The 24969-nt window shown below is 36.1% G+C and overlaps 1 protein-coding gene across 1 annotated transcript in view; it reads left to right on the plus strand.

Annotated features, from left to right (window-relative positions):
• Window positions 1-24969, plus strand: part of sau (Golgi phosphoprotein 3 homolog sauron) — a 75241-nt gene that overhangs the window by 47361 nt on the left and 2911 nt on the right. Inside the window, exon 2 of the mRNA XM_090377205.1 lies at window positions 1452-1698. Within this exon, the coding sequence (XP_090233331.1) occupies window positions 1452-1698 (247 nt within the window). The remainder of the gene's footprint in view (window positions 1-1451; window positions 1699-24969) is intronic.

Genomic DNA, 24969 nt, shown 5'->3' on the forward strand with positions numbered 1-24969 from the left:
GATATCCACTCTACAACGTCATCAACCTTTGCCCCTGGCAGACATACCCTGTTCCTGTTCCACCTATCTTTTTTTACAAAGCATGTTTCCCGTTTCCCTGACAATAGAGTCACCAACAACTACTAGTTCCTTTGGGACCAGCGCATTCTGCCTTGGGGGCTGCCGCTGTGTTGCGTGATGACCAAGTGCATGTTCTGGCATTGGTGTGAAAGCTGAGAGCTTGATGTGTAATTCTATTTTAGATAAATACTTTATTGCAGGCATTGTCCAAACTAGTTCTCTGAGAGCCACATAAGACACAACCTGACATTCAAGCTAACAATAGCGTACCAGACTTTAGAAGTACAGTATATAAGATTCACGAGAGTGCTGCTTGTTTACAAACATTAATTTATGAACTTTCGATCTTACAAACAAAGAATTTTTGACACCACTTGCTTAATTTACAAACTGATATCTTCATCTCATGAACATTTCTGTGACTTCAGAAAAGCATCACCTTTTGAAAGAAAAATGGGTAAGAATTGAAAACTTCTAACATTTATGTACTGTATTCAACATATTTAATTTGTGCTGTACATGAATTAAACATAGCAAACTATTTAAAATATGTTTTTGATAAAATATACTCTCAAGAACATGATATGCAAATTACTAACAATATCTTTTGTTTTACAAAAGTAATTTCTTTTTAGATTAATTTATTGCCTAAAGATACTGTAGCTATTCTTTGTGAAGTCATTTCATTTTTCCAATACATAAACAGCTTTTTGATAATTTTATTGCAGCTGTATAATTCGCAGAGAGTTTTCATTAAGTTAGGCATACTGCAACTTGACTTGCAAAATAGGAGGGTTGGCATTAACTTATTCTAAGCATGAATCATCTTGCATGAATGTAGTGTTGTAGTGAGATTTATATATATAAAACCAAACCAATAATTAAATAAAGAAACATAGAAGGAAATAAAAAGGGAGGGAGGACTAAATTAAGAGAAAGAGTTTGGTGCAAGGAATACATACCTAAAATTTTGAATACCTTAAAATAAAGCCAATACGGCATAATTTATTAACCAATTATGAAAAATTTAGTGGCATCCCCTTGAAAACTCTAAAGCCAAACAATGTGAAATATCACAACATTAACACTATAAACCATCCACAATTCTGTGACCAAAAAGGAAACAACTAAAATTTAAAAACACTGTGACTATTAAGTCATGTCTTGTTAGAAGGCCACAGGACAACCATAGTTGTGGAATCACTGAATTCTGAACACTTCAACTTAATGTTCTTCATACTTTTTGCAGAGCTTTCCTTTCTAATATATTTTATAATTGGTTTAGAAAGGTTCTCAGAATAAAATATTTTAACAGCCCTTATTTTAGATCTATTTCATGTACTGCAGTACAGAATGTTTTTTTTTTTTTTTTTTCCCCTCTTATGTTATAGGGCTATACATCTTTTTGGAATGACTGTATATCCTCTGGTTTGAGAGGATGTATCCTTGTAGAATTAACACTTAGAGGTAGAATGGAATTAGAACGTGCTGGAATGCGAAGGAGAAGTCTTCTAATGCGGAAAGTTTTGCTGAAAAATGAAGCTCCAACTGGTGACGTTCTTCTTGATGAAGCACTGAAACACATCAAAGAAACAGACCCTCCTGAAACATTACAAAGCTGGATAGACTATTTGAGTGGTAAGTTTTATGAATTGAGGCTATGCCCTACCTGTACAATAATGTTTTTGAGAGGTAGATTAATTTTCATTAATGAATAGATTCTCCTGAAACATTACAAAGCTGGATAGACTATTTGATGGTTAGTTGAACAAACTGAGGCTGTGCCTTACCTGTACAATGTTTTTGAGTGATAAGTTAATTTTCATTAACAAATAAGATTTTCAGTTTGTTTTATATCTTAGTAAACAGTTCACTGTATGTCCATTAATTTATTGTTATCTTCTAGCTTTGTCGGTGCACTAGCAATACACATTTCTGCTTATATTTGCTAAGTGAAAAAGATCTGTTGCAAACAAAAGATTATACAAAATTATGTTCGATTACAGCTATTGTGAGAAGCCAAGCTATAAATGGTTCTAATTGTAGTGTTAATTATATATGTAGTGAAATTTTTGGTGTGACCTTGTGATTTCTTGTGATTTTTATCTGCATATAACAAATTGATACTTCTCTGCAATGAAGTTTTAGCAAGAATCCTCTTTCATTGCTTTCTTATTGCAGCAGGTAGGGGTTAATAGATGCAGTTGAGTCCAGGTAATACTGCCGCTTTGATAAGTCAACACAGATCCAAAAAATATTAAGACTATTAGCAACCTCTGCTTCTTCAACTGAATCACCATGTCATTGTTGTTATTCAGTTAATGCTGTAGTCAATTATATATACAAAGGGTACTAGGAAAGTTTTGCAATACAGCTTTGTTTATTTAATTTTTTCAAAGTAATTTCCTCTACATTCAATACACCTCTCCATCCTCCGAAACCAATCTTTAAACCAGTTCTGCCAAGTTTCACTAGGCAGTAAAGCACACTCGTTGTCCCAAGCCCGGAGAAGCTCCTCATCACTGGAAAACCGCCTCCCTTTTAGCTTCATTTTCACATGCGGGAACAGTGTAAAGTCGCAGGGAGCAAGGTCTGGCCTGTACGGAGGGTGCTCGAGAAGTTTCAGTCCTGTCGTGGTCAAATATTCGGTGCAGGCTTTGGCGCAGTGAGCAAGAGCATTATCGTGATGGAGGTACCACGTGTCCATTCTTGACTTTGGCCGCAGGTTCTTCATAGATCCAATGACTTTAGGCAGGCATTGTTCAGTATACCACTTAGCTGTGACTGTCTTCTGCGTGTCCAAAACAACACGTTCCACAATTCCACTTGATTTGAAAAATACAGCTATCATTTTCTTCTTTACAGATCGGGATTTTCTGACAATTATGGGTGTGTCGTCATCATCAAAGACCCAAACTTTGTTTTGAGCCTTGGTCGGCAGATCGTAATAGTACAGCCAAGTCTCGTCACTTGTCACGATGTTGTTCACACACCGAGATTGTCCCTTATCAAACTTTTTTAACATCTCCCGGCACCAAGTCACACGTCGTGTCATCTGCTCTTCAGTCAGTTGATGCGGCACCCAGCGAGAACAAAGTTTCTTCACGTGCAAATTATCTTGCAGAATCGAACGAATTGCTGGTGCATTTAGGCCCAAAGTATCCTCTATCTGTTGGTAGGTCACTCGCCTGTTTTCGTCAAGCATTTTCCTCACAGCAGTAACGTTTTCCTCCGTAACTGACATTCGTGGCCTTCCCGGCCTCTCAGAATCCTCCAGAGTGAAATTTCCCCTTTGGAATTCTCTATACCACCTGAATATCGTTGTACGATGTGGACAATCATCATCTGGTGCAAGAGTCATTTCTTCTAAGCACTGGTCTATGGTTAAACCACGCACGAAATTATACCGCAAAACTGTCCTTATCTCATTTCGTGACCACGATGCCATCGTAAGCACTTTACACTCTCACTACTAATGAATAACTGAGCCCATCGAGTTGGCGCAGCGGCTACTATGCACGTATGAACATGTCTCAACATGCAGCAACAAGCAGCTTCCTGTGATTCATTGTTGCGTCATATTGCAAAACTTTCCTAGTACCCTTTGTATATATGTGTGCGTGTGTGGTTATTACGTTTAGATGTATGTATTCTTTTAGATTTGCGTGTTCTTCCGTGCTGCGTTAATGCCATTGTATTTTTGCCATAGGCCAATTGTAGATTGTTACTGATTATTGGTGTTTTTCATATAAGTATTAGTGTTCATACAAATTTGTAATCAAGTTATCCTAGTTTGGTTATCTTCATTCCATATGGCCTATACATTTTGAGTTAAGATAAAAAGTATAATGCTAAATGATAATGATTTTTCATAACATTTTACTAATGAAAACATTTTATCTGTAGCAAGATAATTATTAAATCTTAATTTCTGTATAAATTTATATAATAATACTAAAATCTTAAAGACCACAAATTTATATAATAATATAACGTATTGCATTACACCACGTGGCCGTCAATCCCCTACTTCATCGGGGGCTTTGAGTGGATTGACAGCCCTTTTCGATGTAATGCTTCATACTTACTCATTTCTGTCTGTACCTATACCAGTTTTGCTATTTTAGTTTATATTTTCAGGTTCATTTTCTTAAATTTTTTTTTAATAAATTTAAATATTATTTATTTTCCTAATTTCTTCAATTTTTAGGTTAATTTTCTTAAATTTTTTTTAATAAATTTAAATATTATTTATTTTCCTAATTTCTTCAATTTTTAGGTTAATTTTCTTAATTTTTTTAATTAATACTTAATTTTTATTTATTTAAATATTACTAGTTTATTTTTTATCGATCTCTTCAGCAAACTGTGATAGGGTACACAAAGCCCAATACTTAGAATACTTACTCGTTGGGCTTTGTGTACCCTATCACAGTTTGCTGAAGAGATCGATAAAAAATAAACTAGTAATATTTAAATAAATAAAAATTAAGTATTAATTTAAAAAATTAAGAAAATGAACCTGAAAATGTAAACTAAAATAGCAAAACTGGTATAGGTACAGACAGAAACGAGTAAGTATGAGGCATTACATCGAAAAGGGCTGTCAATCCATGCAAAGCCCCCAATGAAGTAGGGGATTGATGGCCACGTGGTGTAATGCAATACGTTATATTATTATATAAATTTGTACAGTCTTTAAGATTTTAGTATTATTATATAAATTTATACAGAAATTAAGAATTAATAATTATCTTGCTACAGATAAAATGTTTTCATTAGTAAAATGTTATGAAAAATCATTATCATTTAGCATTATACTTTTTATCTTAACTCAAAATGTATAGGCCATATGGAATAAAGATAACCAAACTAGGATAACTTGATTACAAATTTGTATGAACACTAATACTTATATGAAAAACACCAATAATCAGTAACAATCTACAATTAAGTGTGTGTGTGTGTATAATATAAAGGTTATTCAAAAGTATGCATAAAAAATTCTGGGACATATTATAAGGTCCAAAACAAGAAGATCATAAATGCGTCCAATGGGCAAGTTTGTGATCTTCTAGTTTTGATTGTAATTTGAGTGGTAATTTTCTAAGTAGTAGCTCACAAGATGCATGTTATGATCCTTTTGTGGGTCACAAAATCATTTTGAGAAATTATGAAAAAAAACTGTGTTGGTGCAGTTGTAGATTAACACAGTGGCCAGAGGGTTTGTTTAACTGTTGTGGTTAATTATGAGGGCATCACTGGCCTCGGGAAAGATTCCTGTGGATTGGGAAACTACCAATTTATAGTCAATTCATAAAGGAGATTGTAAGAGTGAAATTGGTAACCACAGACCGGTTAATCTCACTTCAATGGCAGGGAAAATCTAAAGGCAGTGATTAAGAATGCAATCCAGGAACATTTAGATAGAAATGGCATTCTGAAGGACACACAATATGGTTTTGTTAAAGGAAAATGTTTAACTAACATTATAAGCTATTTTGACACAGTTACTTATCAGCTGGATGTAGGGAACAATTTCAACATAGTTTATTTGGATTTTAGCAAGGCATTTGACTCAGTCTCTCATGAAAGGTTACCATATAAGCTGAAACATGTTGGGGATTACTGGAAAGATTTTAAGATGAATTGCAGGGCTTGAAGGCAGGTGTTGTGATTAATGGATATTCTTCAGATTGGGCTGACATCAGAAGTGGAGCCCCCCCAAGGATCGGTTTTTTGACCCCTATTGTTTCTGATTTTAATAAACTACATCAACGAAGGAATAAAGGGCATGATGTTAAAATTTGCAGACAATGTAAAGATTGGTATAGTTGTTAATGATCAGTACCAAGCAGTGCTCCTTCAGGCTGGTGCTTCCTTAGCCAGGTGGGCAGGAGCAGCAGTGCGTAGCACACGCTTCTTGATTAGACCAGGGTTTGAGCCCGTTACCACCAAATACGGAGGATGCGGAGAGGTCAGAGAATGACCACCGCATATCCCTGGAGCAGTATGGCCTTGCTAATGCTCCTAAAAACCAAAATAATAATAATAACAGCTCCTTCAGGATGATTTGAATAGCCAGAAAAGTGGCAGCGTTTTAATACAGCAATATGCAAGGTCTTACAGTTGGGGAGTAGCAACCCCAAAATAACTTATACACTTGGTGGGGATGAATTAAAAACAGTAGAGAAGGGGATTTGGGAGTTATAATATGGGCAAATATGAAGTTTTCTGAGCAGTGCAAAAAAAAAGTGGGCATGGAACCCATAGTGCTCTGTCGATGATTTATCAAATAATATCTTGTAGAAATAGAGAGGTCATAATCCCACTGTATTAGGCAGTTGTAAGACCCATTTGGAATACTGTGTCCAAACATTTAGGCAGAAATGGCATTCTGAAGGACTGCCATTTGTATCTAAATGTTCTGAAGGATTTCTGATGACGTCTCCATATTTGGAAACAACCTGAAAAAAGACATTGAGCTTCTTTGAAAGGGTTCAGTGGTGGGCAACTTGCATTGTGAGATCGACAATAGAGCGACCATATGAGGAAAGACTGTGTAACCTACACAGTTTGGCAACTAGGCACCTTAGAGGGGACCCTGATTGAAGTCTAAAAGGCTCTGAGAGGGGTCAGTAAAATGAATGAAGGTGGAATTTTCACTGTTATTAAGAATTTCAAAACTAGATGCCATAAATTCAAATTACAGGGAATAGCTTTCGACTACACTGTATGAAGTCTTTTAACCAGTGGATCATTGATTATTGGAACAAATTACCACCATAGTCAGTTTGAGGCTAACAGTTTGAAGAAAGTAAAAGGTCAACTGGATAGTTACCTGTGTGAGGAGGGTAGTGTATAATTTGTTTTATATTTTCTTATCTTTTTGGTGTGGGGGGGGGAGAGTGTAACCATACAGTGCAAGAAAATAGGCTTCCTTGCACTATATGGCTAATACTAAAAACACATTAACTGCACGTTGATGCTTCGTGGGGATTTTAATCCACTTAGAAGGAAATCTACCTTACTCTTAGAACCATTTTCTTCTGATTTAACAAAAGAAAAACCAAATATTTTTGCCAAGCAACCTTTGTCAGCATCTGACTAATTCTGCTCTCCCGAATCCAGATTGATTCATTCCCATAATTTTTGAATTTGGTTTATAAGTTATCAGTAAAGCCAGCAGATAGTACAAAAAAAAGAAAAAACTTTTGAGAACTGAAACAACAAAAAATTTCAGTGTTCATATTAAACAAATTGCTTTTGTGCAGTAGTCAAAAAAAATATAAAATAAATAAATCTCAGGCTATAAACATCAAAAATCTTGTCTTTTCGCCTACAGTGCAATTTTTGAAGGCAGTCTGTGTTTTGCTATTTTCAGAGTGAGAACTTGGATAAGGTTGGTAGATTGCAAAACTATCGTATTGTACTTTGTGGACTCCTGCTGAATGATCAAAGTGCACTAGTATGTTGTTGTTGGGTATTAATATCCATCCATGTGAAGTCCACCATCCTTGGCTTCTCTACTGGCTCTAATCCTGTGAAGTTGTGCATAAATTGTGGGTGTGGGAGAAGTTTACAATACATTCCATTCAAACAGTTCATTGACACTACCTCCCAAGCTGCATTGATGTTATTAATGCTCTTCAAAATGTAGAATGAGTGCCAATAATCCTTGAGAGTTTTGTTTCACCTGTCCAAAACTCACTATTTCCCTGAAGGCTTGGTGGAGGTAATAGGCTTTAAGATTGCTGTTACCCCCTGGTCAATTGGTTGCAAAACTGAAGTGGCATTTGGTGGCATATGGTAGTAATAGTAGTGGCATGTGATGCAAGAAAGCAAGTGCATGAGCTTATGCAGCATCAGCCAAAAAAAAAAAAAAATTACAAAACAATCCCCTCTAAATGTTTGTCCAGTTCCTCCTTAAATTTATTTAAACTATCAACTTCCACAACAACGACATATGGAAGTTTGTTCCAGCAATAAACCACCCGCTGGCTAAAGGCAAATTTCCACCCATCTATTATACGTCTGTCCTTCCTCAATTTCAATATATGCCCACTTTGGGTCGTAATCTGAACAAGTGGAAAAATCCCATCAGAATTTAGCGTGCTCAACCCATTCAAGGCCTTATACACCTCAATCAGATCACCTTGCAGGTGCCTAGTCTCCAGCTGCTGGAATTTGCAGACCTTAAGCCTCTCCTGGTAAGAGGAGCCCTTCATTCCCCTCACCAATCTTGTTGCCCTTCTCTACACGCTCAAGCAAATCTACATCCTTCCTAAAATGAGGCCTCCAGACCTGCACGCAGTACTCAAGGCATGGCCTGACCATTGCCTTCTACAGAGGGACAATCACCTCCTTTTCCCTGCTAGCAAAATTCCTGTATATCATTGACAACACCCCATGACCTGCACTGGCAACTTGTCTGCATTGCTCAGAAAACTTCATATCTGACTGCACAATTACCCCCAGGTCTTTTTCATTTTCTACCACCTTAAATGTAGTAGTACACAGTTGGTACATTTCTCTGGGGTTATTTCTACCCATATGCAGTACTTTGCATTTTTCAATGTTAAACTTCAGTTACCGCTTCTCAGTCCATCTGCCCAAATTTTCGAGATCCTGTTGCATTAACACACTACCATTACTGTCATTAAGAACCCTGCCAACCTTTGTATTATCTGCAAACTTTGATACTAAGCCTGTTATACCTTCATCAATATGATTGATAAATATACAAAACAACAGTGGACTCAACGCCGAGCCCTGTGGGACTCCACTAATAACATTAGTCCACGAAGAGCAGCACCCATTGATTTCCACCCTCTGTCTTCTCCCACTCAACCATCCTTTTATCCATTCTAGCAACTTACCCTTAATACCATTCTGCTCTAATTTGTACAGTAGTCTTCCATGTGCAACAGTGTCAAAAACTTTCCTGAAATCCAAATATATGATATCAAAATTAATTTTTGCCTCCAGATCCTTTGTAACCACATAATAACCAATCAAATTTGTCAGACAAGACTTTCCCTTAACAAATCCATGCTGTGTCTAAATTATTGTTGCAGTCTTGTCTAGATAAGCCTGCAATGCATCTTTAACCAGTGACTCCATTATTTTACCTGGAACAGAAGTTAAACTAACTGGTCTGTAATTACTCGTGTCACCCTTTGATCCCCCTTTGTGAATTGGGGACACATTTGCACATCTCCAGTCCATGGGGACCTTCCCTGAGTCCAAGGATGCTCTCATTATTATGGCTAAGGGTTTGCTTACTTCCTTTGCCACCTCCTTTAATATAACTGGATAGATCCCATCCACCCCAGGTGCCTTTCTTATGTTTAACTTCAACAATTTCTCCTCCACTTTGTTCTCAGTTATATAAACAACATTGACGTGCAGAGATGTTATGACTTCAGCAAAGTTTGCAGGTTGGCCAGAGGCATTGTCCAAGAGAAGAAGAGCCTTGGCCGGTAACTCATTCTCTTGACAAAAATGAAGCGCAGTCAGTTAAAAATAGTTTGTGTACTTAATTATTTCTTGAAGATTTCTTGTCACCCAAGCCCTCCTGTTCCATTTACAGTAAACTGGCAACATGGCTTTGTTTGGATCCTTGAGAGCATATAGCATTAGTAGGGTATATGATGCAAGAAAGCAAGCTTATACAGCATCAGCCAAAAAAAACACCCTTCCCATTTCACCCATCCATTCACTCCAAATGTTTCTCTAGTTCTGCCTTGAACTTATTTAAGTTTCTGACCTCAGTTACAACAGATGGAAGTTTGTTCCAACTGTCAACCACTTGCTGGCTAAAGGCAGATTTCTGGACATCTATTCTACAATTGTCTTTCCTCAATTTGAATTTATGCCCTCTCAGGTGAGTAATCTGAGCAAGAGGAAGAAACCCATCAGCATCGAGCTTGCTCTATCCATTCAAGGCTTTATATACCTCAATTAGATCACCTCACAGGTGCCTAGTGTCCAGAAGCTGAAATTTACAGAATTTAAGCCTTTCTTGGTAACACCAACGTTTTGTTCCACTCACCAATCTCGTTGCCCTTCTCTGTACTTGTTCCAGCAGCTCTACATCTTTCTTAAAATGATGCCTCCAGACCTGTATACAGTACTCAAGATGTGGCCTGACCATTGCCTTATAGAAGGGGACAATCACTCCCTCATCCCTGCTAGCAGAATTCCTGTATGTCATTGACAAGAGCAGTGCAAAAAGGCTATTCTTGCAGCCTTTTTTTCACTGATCAGAAAACTTCATATCTGACTGCACAATTACCCCCATGTCCTTTTCATTCTCCATTACCCTGAGTGTAGTAGCACCCAGTTGATACGTTACTCTGGGGTTACTGCTTCCCATGTGCAGTACTTTACATTTGTCAATGTTAAACTTCAGTTGCCACCTCTCAGCCCATCTGCTCAACTTTTCCAGATCCTGTTGCAGTAGCGTACTATCATTACTGTCATTAACAACCCTGCCAACCTTCTTATCGTCTGCACACTTGGACATTAATCCTGATATACCTTCATCAATAACATTGATAAATACTGAAAACAAGTGGGCCCAACAACAAACCCCAGGGGACTCTACTAATAATATACGTCCATGAAGGGCAGTGTCAATTGATAACCACTCTCTGTCTTCTCCCACTCAACCATCCTTTTATCCTTAATGCCATACTGCTCCAATTTGTACAGTAGTCTTCCATGTGCCACAGTATCAAAAACTTTCCTGAAATCCTAGTATACAATATCAAACTTATTCTTTGCATCCAATTCCATTGTGACCACATCGTAGTATCCAATCAAATTTGTCAGATAAGACTTACCCTTAACAAACCCATGCTGTGTCTGAACTATAACCAAAGTCTTGTCTAAATGATCCTCCATTGATTCCTTAACCAGTGACTCCATTATTTTCGCTGGAACAGAAGTTAGACTAACAGGTCTGTAATTACCTTTTATCTTTTGACACAGATCAAAGGTGACAGGTCTGTGTCACCTTTGATCCTCTTTTGTGAATAGGGGACACATTTGCACATCTCCAGTCCATGGGGACCTCCACTGAGTCCAAGGAAGCTTTCATAATTATGGCTGTGTTTTTTCTTACTTCCTTTGCTGCCTCTTTTAATATAACTGGATAGATCCCATCCACCCCAGATGCCTTCCTTATATTTAACTTCAACAATTTCTCCTCCACTTTGCTTCCAGTTGTTACAAAATCGCTTAGCTCCCTGTTAGAGTTTGTTAAACGTCTAGCCCTCTCTTCCTTCAGTAACTCCTCGTGTGTGAATGTAGATGCAAAATACTCATTTAGTTTGGCAGCTATCTGAGAATGATCATCTACAGTCAAACCATTGATATCAAGTGGACCAATCTGATTGATCCCCTTCCTTTTAGAGTTTATATAAATAAGTCTTTGCTGTTTTTCTTTGCATCCTTTGCCAAAGTTTTCTTGTAATATGCCTTCGCCTGCCTAACCTCCTTTGTGACTTGATTACAGACTAGCTTATATCTGCCATAGTCTTCTGTGTTGCCTGATAATTTATATGTATCCATACATTTTTATTCTCTGCCACGAGCCACATTAATTGATCTGATATCCATTTAGGCCTAAACCTTGAACAGTATTTCTTAATTGGTATGAAAAGCCTAGTACTCTCCAAGATTAAGTCCCTAAAGGTTTCCCATTTAGAATTCACCATTGGTAAAATCATCAGTTGATCCCACTGTAAAGAATTTAAAAACCCTTTGAGACCGTTGTAGTCACCTTTACGAGAGCAAAAACCTTTCCCCTCACCCCTGATGGTAGTTACATTTTTAAGTAAATCCCACATCAGTGCACTGTGATCACTGCCACCTAGTGGTTCCTTTATCTGCAGATTCTTAACGCATGAAGAATCACCTCTCGTGAGCATATCAAGAGTATTATTCCCTCTGGTTGCCTTTCGAACATGTTGCTGTAGAAAACAGTAATCCAATAAATCCACAAAAGTCGTGCGAGTGACCAGCACACAAATTCCAGTCAATATCTGGAAAGTTAAAATCCCCCATTATAAGACATTCTGATTTACTGGCCCGCTCTATTTGTGTGCACAGTTGCTCATTATCCCTCAATCTATGAACCATTCATAGGGTGCTATGTAGCCTTCAGTTGAGTGGCAGGGCAGCTGTTCCTAAGCCCAATACCACATTTTCTTTGTGAAATAGCATTTGGTGTGGTGTCATTCCTGAGATTTGTGGGTACTAGAACAGTGGCAGAGTTGCTGTGTGGTGACAAATCTCGCTACAGTTTCATGTTTTTGGATGAGTTTGGGTGAGGAGATTGTCTGGGGAATGCTTTCTGTCAGATTGTATCATTTTGACAATGATGTGTTTAGTTGAGACAATCTGCTGTGTGGCTTTTTCAGCTGGTTCAGTTTTCAGCCCTTGGTAGTAGTGTCTGAAACCACCATGTATCCTTGACACATTTGGATGTTTTTGGAATTATGCACTTCTACATTGTGGCTGTAGTAGTGAATAAACAGTCAGTAATACAGCCACATTCAGTGGTGTATTTCATTTCATTCAGGACTGGTGTGTGGACAGTGATGTCAAAAAAAGTTGAGCTGTTGGCTCAGAGCCTGGACTTCAACTCCATTGAACACCTGTGTGATAAATTGGAGACCAGGATTAAGTTGCAGCCAAAACTGCCTTCTTCCAAATTAGCTCTGGCACCTGCTTTTTTTTTTTCAGCAGGAATCAAGAAGAATTTTGGCTCACACCTACTAGAACTTGGCAGGAGAGTAGCGGCTGTCATACAGACAAAATGTGACTCTATTTTTGTAACTACTTGTATATACACCCGTATCTTGTCAAAGTACTTTTGTGACATAATATGTATAGGAGAAATTACACCTGTATCTTGTTTAATGTTGTTTCACCTAAATTTTGCTTATTTTACATAGTTGATATTTATCTTTAAATGTGACTTACTGAACCACCTTATATTTCTTTAAATGTCATTATTTACCTGCATGGGCCATTATTATTTTGGCAAAAATTATATTTAAAGAAAAAGTCTGGTTCATTTATGGGTTCAGGGGTCACTCGTTGGTCAGCATTTCACTTCAATGTTTTATTGGTGCACTTGTAGAAGTGTTAAATTTTTCTCAGCAGCATTTTATTTAATAATAATTTAATTTCTTATGTTTAGAAAATGTCTTGAAAAACAGCACTCTGCTGCTGCTGTGCTCCTTAAGAAGAGTGCTATAATTGATGATTGTACACTATCCTTGCAATTAAAGATTATGCACTATAACCAAGTGTTGGTTACATTCCAGTTTTTTCTGTTTCCCAACTTTTTTATATAATTTTTTTAGTTGCTCACTTTAACTTTCACTCCACAGCTAATGTAGCTAGGCAGTGCTACAAGCATTACAGTTACTTCTACTAAATGGCTCAGCTACTTTATCTGTTGTATACTTCATCAGGTATCTGTTTCATGTAACTTGAAACTGTATGCAATGATCACTTTAACATGCAAGTGGTATGCAGCAAAATAATGATTTGTACTCTGTTCAGGTGCAGTTAATTATTGTGAAATATTCATCTCTGAAAATGTGAATTGTTTTATTCAATTACAATACTTTCTATAAATGGTGTGAATTTTTTCTTATAGAATGAAAATCTTATGTACTTGCTCTCTCTCTCTTTTTTTTTTTTTTTTTAAACTTTTATTGCTTTATATATATATTCTGCTTCCTGGGATTTGTGGTAACATTTAATTTTATTTGTTATAGTAAAATAAATTCTGTAGAACAATTTCAAAATTTAAAAACAATCCAACTGAAACAGAAATTCTATTTCAGTTAGATTGATTTTTAATTTTAAGTAGGCAGTGTTTTAAGTTATTTTGATTCTCTTGTATAAATGAAGATACTAATCATATTTGCTATATAGTGCAAGGAAGCCACTGTTGCTGTACTGGGGAGTGAGAAAAAAAAAACACCTAAATTATAAGGTGGTTTAGTGCTACAGTGAAATGTAAGGTGGTTTAGTGCTACAGTGAAATGGTTATGTGACTGAATATTTGCAAAAAATTATAATAAAATATTATTTATCAAAAGTTATCATTTAACATTGCCCAAGAATGAATTATCTGAGGTATTTCAATTAATCCAGTAGCAGTTCCACTTTATAATAAACATAATTGTGTGTGAAACCTGAAGGTATCCTTTTTTTTTTCTGTAAAAGTTTTTGGTTTTTTAAAGTTTGCTTGCAGTGTACCAATTAATTAGCTAATGGATTACAGATTTTTAATAAAAATTTTAAATATTTGAAAAATGCTGTTTTTTATGCAAGTTATTTTTAAAATAATAATAATAATTCTGTTGAATATGAAAAAACAAAGTGTTGCAGTAATAAAATTAAACATGAAATTAATAGGCGCTTCCATTTTTTTCAGTTCAGAGAACTGTTAAGAGCACATAATTTCAAACTTATAATTGTGACACATTGATGTGTTTTGTCAAACAAAAAGGAATAAACAGATCAATAACAATAAAAGCAAATAACCATTTTACATCAGTAATAATAATCATCAAGGTTAATTTAATAATAATAAAGAGAAACACATTTTATATAATTAAACATAAAGCAAAAGGAACTACTTTCTGTAGCAGATGCCTTTACTGCACATTAGTCACTGCACCATTTTCAAACTAATGTGTGAACAATGTATTGTTTATGAGATGTTGAAAGTGACTAGTGCCTTGAAGCAAAAGGCAGAAACAATAAATAGTCCTGCTGCACCTGACAGGTTCTTTGCATTTTTAATTACAAGTAAGCAATTTTTCACATCCAAAACACCTTAAATAAAAGTCTGACTTTATTTGGGAAAATAGAAAAAAGTTCAGATTTTTAATCTGAACTTTTTTCTATATAAACTATTTTAATATCTCCTACTCCTCTTCCCCCTTGAGCAGCAGATACTTTTGAAGGTCATCTGTTAGGTCCTGCATGACTGCTGCTAGGTTAAAGCAAAGTTTAGTTAAGTTAATCTTTTTATTAAAAGAAAAGAAATGGAAGCTCTTGTTGTGGATTCTGCAACTGAATTAAATTTTTATAATTTTTATATAATTCTGTCATATATGACAAAAATAAACTTAAAAAAATAGATTTCATACATAAAAGCAGTCCATTATAAGAATAAAACTGTACGTGTGTAAATACATAAAATACACATCTAGGTACTTTGGTAATGGAAGTTAACTTGGAAATCACAGGTGTCAACTGTATCCATATATGATAGAGATTGTTAAGAGAAAATGGAATGTTGTAGCATACTGATTAATGCCAGTAAAGGAAGAGAAATGCCATTTCTCTTTTTAATATCTCCTGTAGAAACATATTACCCTTTATGTTGTCTCCCCATCATTAATCACCGATGAATGAATGTTTATTGAGTATGTTCTGATACTTTTATCCTTACTAATATTGTGCCTATTGTCTTGAATATAAATGGCTTCTAACTAATGATGGCAATGCAAATTGGAAATTCTGATTATATGGAATGATTAGAAGGGTACTGTGTTGTGATCAAGACAGGATTATCTATTAAACATAGCACCAGTGTCTACAAAAAAGTTATAGGCCTAAAAAATCTGATTAATTCAAAAATGGGAAAAGAAAATTGCATTATTTGACAAAACATTTCTATTATAATAATAATACATCTTCAATGTTGGCGACCAATGATTATATTATCAGTTTTATAAAATTTAAATATTTATCTATAGATGTGTGTTAGAAATATTATGTAATGAATAATAATCATCAAGATAACATATCAATCAGATTTCCATATAACATATACATAAGACTGCCATAAACTTGGGTGTTTGGGGTGAGGGGAATTATGAGTTGGTAAAAGAGGCAGCAAGAAAATTTCATAACATTAATGAGAATGAAACAATGTGCAGTTTTCCCATGATGCCCTTTGAAACTTTGGATACACACACGTGTACAATGTAACCAGACTAAGGCAAGTGTGGCAATGCCCACATGTGCTAAAGGGAGCAAGGGAGTTGAAGGTTTGCAGGTGATACAAAAGTTAGAAGGGTAATTAATGGCCATAATCAGGGCATGCTACTGCAACAAGATCTAGAGAAGTTGGGCTGAGAAGCGGCAATTGAAATTTAACATTACTACCCATATGCAAGGTACTGCGTATTGGTAGCAATAATTCCAGAATAACATACCAACTGTGTGGTTCCACACTCAACAAAGTGGAGAACAAAAAAGACCTGGCTGTAATTGTGCAGCAGTCAGACATGAAGTTCTCTGACAGTGCGGACAGGTCATAGGGCTTTTTCAATGATATGCAAGAATTTTGCCAGCAAGAATAAGGAGGTGATGCAGCTGGAGTAGTACATGCTCTTTCAGTTGGTCATGGTTCAAGCTCATGTGACTGTTAAATATGATTAACAATTGTATTCATGATTTATTTAAACTCCTCTGACTTGGTAGTTGTGCCAGATTATAAACAAGAAAATTATCCCACTATATAAGGCATGGTTAGGCACTACCTTGAGTACTGCATACAGGTCTGGAAGCTTCATTCTAGACAGGATGCCAATCTCTTGGAATGGGTTAAAAAAAAAGGCAACAGCATTAGTGAGGGGAGCAAAAGGATACTCTTACCAAGAAAGGCTTCAGCTCTGCAAATTGCACCATTTGGAACGATAGCTGTAAGGAGATCTGATTGAAGCATTTTTTAAGGTTTTGAATAGATTGAGTAAGCGAAATGCTGATGGCATCCTTCTTTTTGCTCGGTTGATACACACAAAGGGGCATAAATTTAAATTGAGGAAGTATAGTTGCAGGATAGACGTGTGGAAATTTTCTTTCAGCCAGTGGTCAGAGCATTGGAATAGGCTTCCATCTGGTGCTGTAAGTGTGGGTAGTTTGAAAGGAGGAACTAGTTAATTATTAGAGATTAGAGGGATTAGATGTAGTGGTTTTTTTTTTTTTGCACTGATGAGTTTGCTTTCCTGCATCATTTTGCTAATACGGTAGAGCAGGGGTGCTCAAATCATGTCCTGAGGGCCACAAGTGGCCCGCGAACACAACAAAGTTTCCAAAAAATATTTTTAAAAAATATATATATATAATAGCACAAAATGGAGTATAGCAACTCCTGCGTCACCTATCAGTTAAGCAGGAAAGTTCAGCTTCTCAACGAGTGCGCACATGCGGTGCTACTACATTTTTGTGTAATTTTGAGTTCTAGTGTTTACCAGAAAAGTATTCTCGAGTCTCTGGACCTTTTTAGAAACTGTCAAGGTATATATATACTTGTGCTTGCATGGATTTCAGTCATTCAGTCAGTTAGAATGCAATCTTGCGACACGCTCTTTCCGAACTTTAGATTATTAAAGACTAATATTAATAATTCTTTAGTTTTTATTACATTGTTTGAGTGTTATAAAAATAAAGCTAAGTGAATTTAATCATTTAGTGAAGTTTTAATTACCTTTGTTATATAAAAACGTAACAACGGTAATAAGAGGCCCTAGTAAATTCAAAATGGTGGTACCAGAAAAAAAAGTGAAGTTCTCGCTATTTCAATGAAAAATGGACTGATTTATACTTCTTTGTGGAAACTGATGGAAAGCCTGTTTGTTTAATATATCAGGAATCAATATCCGCTGTCAAGGAATACAATTTGAAAAAACATTAGGACACGAAACATGCAAGTCTCCAGGAGACATCAGTCTCCAAGGTCAGGTACTCACAGACAAACTGAACCTTCTCAAAAAATCATTAAAATCGCAACAACCAGTTTTTAAGAAAGTATCAGAGGATGCTGAGAGTTATGTCAAAGCTAGTTATATCATTGCTCAAAAAATTGCCAAAAGTCGAAACCATTTTCTGATGAAGAATTTGTGGAGTACCTTGTAGCAGCAGCTGAAGTTGTGTGCCCAAACAAAGCTTATGCTTTCAAAAAGCTGTTTGTCTGGAATGATTGTTACTAGGAGAGTAGAAGAACTGCCATTGAATGTTGAGGAGACATTGAAAACAAAGTTGCTAGCATGCAAATTTTACTCATTGGCATGGGATGAAAGCACAGATTTAACCGATACAGCTCAGTTGGCTATTTTTATTTGAAGGATCGACGACATACTTGTTCTTTGAAGAACAATTGGCTTTATGTCCCTTGAAAGGAACCATGAAGGGAACAGACGTACTGGAAGCTACGAAAATGACTCTTGCTAGATATCACCTGAGTTTGAAAAACCTCTCAGGGTTGGCGATGGATGGAGCCCCAGCTATGTTTAAAACAAATGCGGGATTAGCAATATTTAAAAAAAAAATAATAAGAAATAGATACTAGCAGATTTACCAGCTACCATTGCATCATTCACCAGGAAAATTTGTGCCAAATCTCTCTGTTTTAAAAATGTCATGAAAGTTATCACAGACATTGTGAATGTCATCCGAACGAAGGGTTTGAATCATCTACAGTTTCAAAATTTTCTACAGTTGGAATGGGATGCTGATCACAGCAATGATGCCTACTTCTCCGACGTGCAACGATGAAACCGTTCAAAAGTGCTCACGAGGATTTTTGAGCTGAAAGATGCCGTCCAAGAGTTCATGGACAGCAAAAGGCAAGCCAGTATCAGAGTTTTGATGATCTGAAGTGGTTGGCCTACTCTGCCTTCCTTACAGACATTTCTTCTCATTTGAATGAGTTAAATTTGAAGCTCCAGTCAAAAGATCAACTGGTGCATGTCCTGTTTAATCATATCAAAGCTTTTCAGATGAAATTAGAACTCTTTAAGTGCCAACTTCAAGACCAGAATTTAACTAATTTCTAAGGAATGTTGAAATTGCAGTCCGAAAAATATGCTCCTCAATATGTGGCTGCAATATCTCAGCTCTAGACAGTTCCAAGAGAGATTCCAAGATTTCCATGCTCAAGAAAGGACCCTGAACGTGGTAACTAACCCCTTCTCTGTGAATGTGATGGAGATTCCGGGGGACCTTCAATGTGACTCAGACCTGAAAATCAAATTTGATGAAGTGTCTCTCCTAGAATTTTACCAAAAATATGTAGAAAAGGGAAAATTTGTCAGTATAAGTATGCAGCAAGAATCTTCTCTCTCTTCAAAAGCACGTACTTATGGGAACAGATGTTTCCTAGAATGAAGCACTCCAGGTCAAAATTAAGGACAAAAATTACTGATTGTCATCTGGAGCACTGCCTCCTGTTAGGTACCACAGAAATAGTTCCTGACATTGAATTATTAGTAAAAAATAAAGAGTCAGTTTCCTCATTAACTGAATTTTTCATTCCTTTCATTGCTATTGTATTGTAATAAAATTTGCTTATAAATGCAGTTGGTTTCGTTCTTTTAAAGTTTAAAATTTTAACAATCCCCAGGTTTACAAAACAGAGTTATTACATGGAGTCGAATTCAGAAACAACTCTCAAGGGCAATATTTTCAAGTTGAAAAATTAAAAGAATCACATTATCGTAAAATACATGGAACAACACTGCAATATTTTAAGTATTTTTACTCAACAAATTTTCCCTTAGGGGTTGCTTCTGAATTCGAACCTAAAAGCGGTATATAAGACTTGTCTATTGTATGACCCGCAGCGTGTACCAAATTTTCAAATTGTCCTGCGACTTCCAAAAGGTTGAGTACCCTTGCAGTAGAGTGTCAGTTATCCGGAATATTTAATCTCAGACCTCTTCCGGATAATCAAACATAAGATAAAATTAAATAAATTCTGTTATATAATGTATTATGGTAAAAGATAGACTTTAAATAGCGTGGGAAAAAAATGAATTTATTTAAATAAAAATAAGAAATAATAACTTATACATAAAAATTTGCACATTTACATAAAGCCATTTTACTGCAAATTTTATGCGGAAAAAAAATTAAAGTAATTTTTTAAAATAATGTTCAATCGTTTTTCTTTCATTTGTTGTGACTTTTTTTTTTTTTTTTTTGCTGCGAAATCTCTCAAGTTCCTTAATGATATCAATTTGATTATATCGCATTCTTCCTGGTTTTCTGCCCATTTCAGTGCCATTTCTTTTCTTTGACATTTCACCGTAAAAAAACTGAGACAAATACAAGTAGTTCTCAACTTTACGAGTTAATTTGTTCCTAGCATGCGCGCATAAAGCGGGAATTTATTTCCCATAGACATAATGTTAAAAATAGGGGTTACGTTATCAACAATGAAATTAGTTAGCTAATTAGTTTGTTTAAACAATGGTTGATTTATCCAAAGAAATTAAAATGTAGCCTGTAAAATCAAGCAAATTATAATAATAGAGAAATTATTTATGACTTACGATTTAATAATTTAATATGACTAAATTTATGATTTAGTCGATGATGATGATGAAGAATGTTTATTCTTCATCATCATCGACTAAATGCACACTCGTTGATCCTCATTATTGGCTCAGCACTCATTGATTTGTTGCACAAGGAGTCGTCTTTTTCAGAAATGCTTCAAGAGGCATTTATTTCCAAGATAATCTTTTTTCTTTATAAATTTCAATAGCATGCATAAGCACTTTTTTTAGCGGAATGCAAAAATTGCAACTAACACGATTTGCATGGAGTAACAAGTTTAAAAAGCAACAAAAAAAAAAAAAAAAGGAATAAAAAGTAGATTCTGAAAATTTATATTTGTTATACAATTGAAGATTTTAGTAAAGGGCAAACACATTTCACCATAATAATGTAAAAATCCAAACAATTCCAGCTGTTGGTATTTTTACAAATGCAATAACATTGAGTTTACGACCCATTTATGATTGCTTGCAGTAACAGAAAAGCCCAATAAACCAGAAAGTGCAAATTGTTTTTATTGTTTCATGGTTGTGACTTCCAGAAATGTGCTTTAGAAAAATATCACAAAGCTGTTCAAAATTGGTTCTTATAACATAATTATGATAACGATGAAAGTGTAGTGCATTTAATGATTTGAATTGGTAACTAATACAATTTGCACTATAAAAATGACCTTTTAGGGAGTTATATAGCGAAAATTTGAACTTCCGAGGTCACGGAATGAATTACCAAAAAACCATGTATTATTGGGTTCACATTACGATATTTTTGCAATACGATGGTAACGGATTAATATTGTAAAGCAGGGTACAGTGTATTGTATAGCTACACGTGTGGTTTGAAATGCAGTATTTATGAATGTTTCACATTCATTTTTTGCAATTAATATTCATATTTTCGATTTTGTTGATACTTGATTAAAAAAAAAAAAAAAAAAAACTTGTAAATCCGAGAACTCATAAAGTGAGAACTGCCTGTAATAAATCGCACAGTTTCCGGTTGATATTATTCTTATTGAATCTGAGCTAAACTAAAGATAATATGAAATGAAGAGAACAAAATTTGTCATGGAAAATTGGGTTCATGGAAGCAAATGACTAAACTGTCACTCATGGTTTCCCGAGAAAACCCATTCATCCTAATCCAAAATTTCACCAGATATACGACATAAAAAAACAGACAGAAATACTCTCATAGCACAATAAACATTTTTCTCAAATACTACCATTAATAAAAAAAATTTTTTAAAAATTAGCCTTTCAAATTATTTCGGATAACTGACTTCCAGATAACTAACATTCTACTGTACAGGTACAGATCGGTACTTATAATTATTGGCCAAAGAAACTAAATTTAATTACCAATAGCTGCTGCATGTATAATTTAGTATTTTAGGCATTATTTGTATATGTATATGTGTATTGTTTTAATCTTATAATGGCATTGGCATGCTTTATGTATACAATTTCTCTTGTATTTATAAAAGAATATGATTTGCTTTACTAGTATCTATGTTATTGTTTGGTGTCTGAGTTACATTCAGTGCAATTTTCCCTTTTTAATGTGTATATGAAAGTTGAATACATTCAACTCTCATATAAAAGGCACCTGTGAGGAGATCTGATTGAAGTGTTTTAGGCTTTGGAAGAATTGAGCTGATAAGCTGGTGGCATCCTTCTTCTTGTTCAGACAACGCATATGTGAGCACATAAATTTAAACTGAGGAAGTGTGATTGCAGGATAGGTATGTGGAAATTTGCTTTCAGCCAGCAGGGAGGTGATTGTTGGAACAAACTTCCATCTGGTGTTGTGGAAATTGGTAATTTGAATTGTTTTCTTGCATCGTTACCACTAATAATACTAATATTAATGTGTATTAATTAACTGTACACTGGTGTTCAAGAAAGTGCATCACCTAGGAATTTCCCATTTCTAACTCTTTTTTGCAATGGTATGTTACCTTAACGACTAGCATCACAAATAGAAATATATAAACAAAAGATATATATTAATAGTTAAGACAAAGCTAAGTAATATTTGACAAGTGCTCTCAAAATATTCCAAAATGAGCATTTGCAACCTTTATACAACAGTTTAAGTAAACATGACAATTATGGCTGGGCGCCTCCGTAGCCAGGTGGGCAGGAACAGCAGTGTGTAACACACGCTTCTTGATTAGACCGGGGTTCAAACCCGTGCCCACCAAATACGGAGGATGCGGAAAGGTCAGGGAATGACCACCGCATATCCCCGGAGCAATATGACCTTAGTTGCTAATGCTCCTAAAAACCAAATAACAAACAAACAAACAAACAATTATGGCTGAAATGTTATTAGAAGCCCTCAATTTGCTTCAGTTAATAATTTTAAATGGAAAACAAAATGAAAAGTTCACCAGGTGTAAACTAATATTTAGTTGAACTGCCTGTGGCCCTGATGACAGCAGCAGCAGCAGCAGCAGCACACCGTCAAGGCATTGACAAGATCAATTTATGAAGATAATCAACTGATAGTTCGTGGTTCCAGACACCACGAATTATAACTTCCTGAAGTCACAAAGGGTCTTTGGTTTCTTTCTGGCAACTGCAGATTCCACACGATGACAACAGTTCTCTATAGGATTCAGGTCCGGGCTGTTTCCTGGCCAGCGAACAGTTGTAATTGACTGTTCTTTCAGTTGTAATTGACTGTTCTGTAACAAATGTAAACACATTACTGTCAAACCTCTAATGCGGAAATGAAGCTAAAGTAACAGAAGAGCCTGCTTACACTTTTCGCCCAATGACAAGGAGCAGAGTCATCACGCAGTTACTTGGCAGGTTGAACTGGTCTCCAATGGTTAATCTCTAATTTGCCTTCCGATATAGCCAGGTATCCATTGGCATTTACGGAACCTTTTATAAACTGCAGGTGACCTACTCCGCGATACGAAATGCACCCCATACCATTCGGCTGGTAGTGAATTTCACTGTAGACACCATACAGTCTGGATGGTATTCTTCACCACGCTTACGGCAAATCGTTTGTCTCCCATCAGAGCCATGCAGGTTGAATTTCTTTTCATCCAAGAATATAACTGACTTCCACTGCTGTGGGGTCCATTTGATATGCACCTTACACCAAATTAATTGGGCCTTATTCATTTTTTGTGTGAGGAAGGGCTTCTTCTTAGGACGACAGGCTACAAGTCCATTTTTGAAGAGGCATCTTCTGACTGTTACTGCACTTGCTACCACTTCTGCATGTTCTTCCCATTCTCTTTTCAGCTGAAACGAAGAAGCTTTATAGTTTTTAAGGCATAAGGCAAAATGCGGTCCTGTTTTGGCGTAGAGACCCGTTTGCATCCTGTTCCTTTTCCCCCCCATCAGCAGAACCAGTATTATTGAGTTTCAAATGAAATCTACTCACTGTCGACTGATTACAAGACACTCTATAAGCAATATGATGGGAAGAACATCCTTCCTCACGTAAAGCAACAATAGCACTCTTTGTTCGTGGCGTCAACTGCATGTAACTTGCCATCCTGACACAAGCAAGGAATGACTGCAACTCTTGCAGAGAGTGATTATATAACTGAGAGTAACAGCTGATGCAATATTATGTCATCACCTATGCTTGTCAGTCTTATCTGATGCAATCTGTAACAAATATTGCCAATATAGGGTTGTTAAAATTAAAGTATCCCTATGTAGAGGGCGCTGGAGCGAGTTCTAAGGCTCATACTGAAGAGAAATTGGGACAACAGGTTCAATAAAGAATGCACTTGCCATTTATTTGGAAAACAATGAGTTACAAAATTTGTCACTATATGGCACTGTGGCAATACAAATCACTTGAACAGCGCTACAATTGTTCAATGTGTCCTCCATTTTGGTCAACAACAGTTTCCTTTCGAAGAACAGCATTTTCTACAGCAGAACGTAACATGTCAACTGAAATAGCCAGCTCACAATGTCTAATGCTGTCCTTCAGATCTGCCAGAGTTTGACATCCTTTCCGATACAGCTGGTTCTTCAAAAAACCCCACAACCAAAAGTTGCATGGGGTGAGGTCCGGTGACCAGAGTAGCCAAGATGTCTGGAAACAACGGCTGATGACCCGTTCGTCTGTTGCCTTAGCAACCTTTGGACACAACGGTGGATGTGGGGTGGCGCACCAACTTGCATGAATATGGTATCCCGAAGGCACCCACATTGTTGTAGCTCTGGTATTGCAAAATTTGCCAATATTTCATAATATCGCTGTCCAGTGACAGAAAAAGTGCAGGATCCAGTCGGTGTTACCATATCAAAAAAATATGGCCCAATCATAATGTGGCTGTAAATCCACACCACACTGTCACTTTCGGAGAATGCAACAGGACCTCTTGGATAACTCGAGGGTTTTCTGTTGCCCAAATGCAACAGTTGTGCGTATTCATTTTTCCATTTAAGCAGAAGTGGGCTTCATCACTCCAAAGGATGTTCCATGGCGAAGTGATATCCACTGTCATTCAAACCAGAAACTGAAGTGCATATGCGAAAC

The sequence above is a fragment of the Mastigoproctus giganteus genome, chromosome 7 (assembly GCF_048544385.1).
Source record: "Mastigoproctus giganteus isolate SK-2022 chromosome 7, ASM4854438v1, whole genome shotgun sequence".
In the NCBI taxonomy this organism is placed as follows: Eukaryota; Metazoa; Arthropoda; class Arachnida; order Uropygi; family Thelyphonidae; genus Mastigoproctus; species Mastigoproctus giganteus.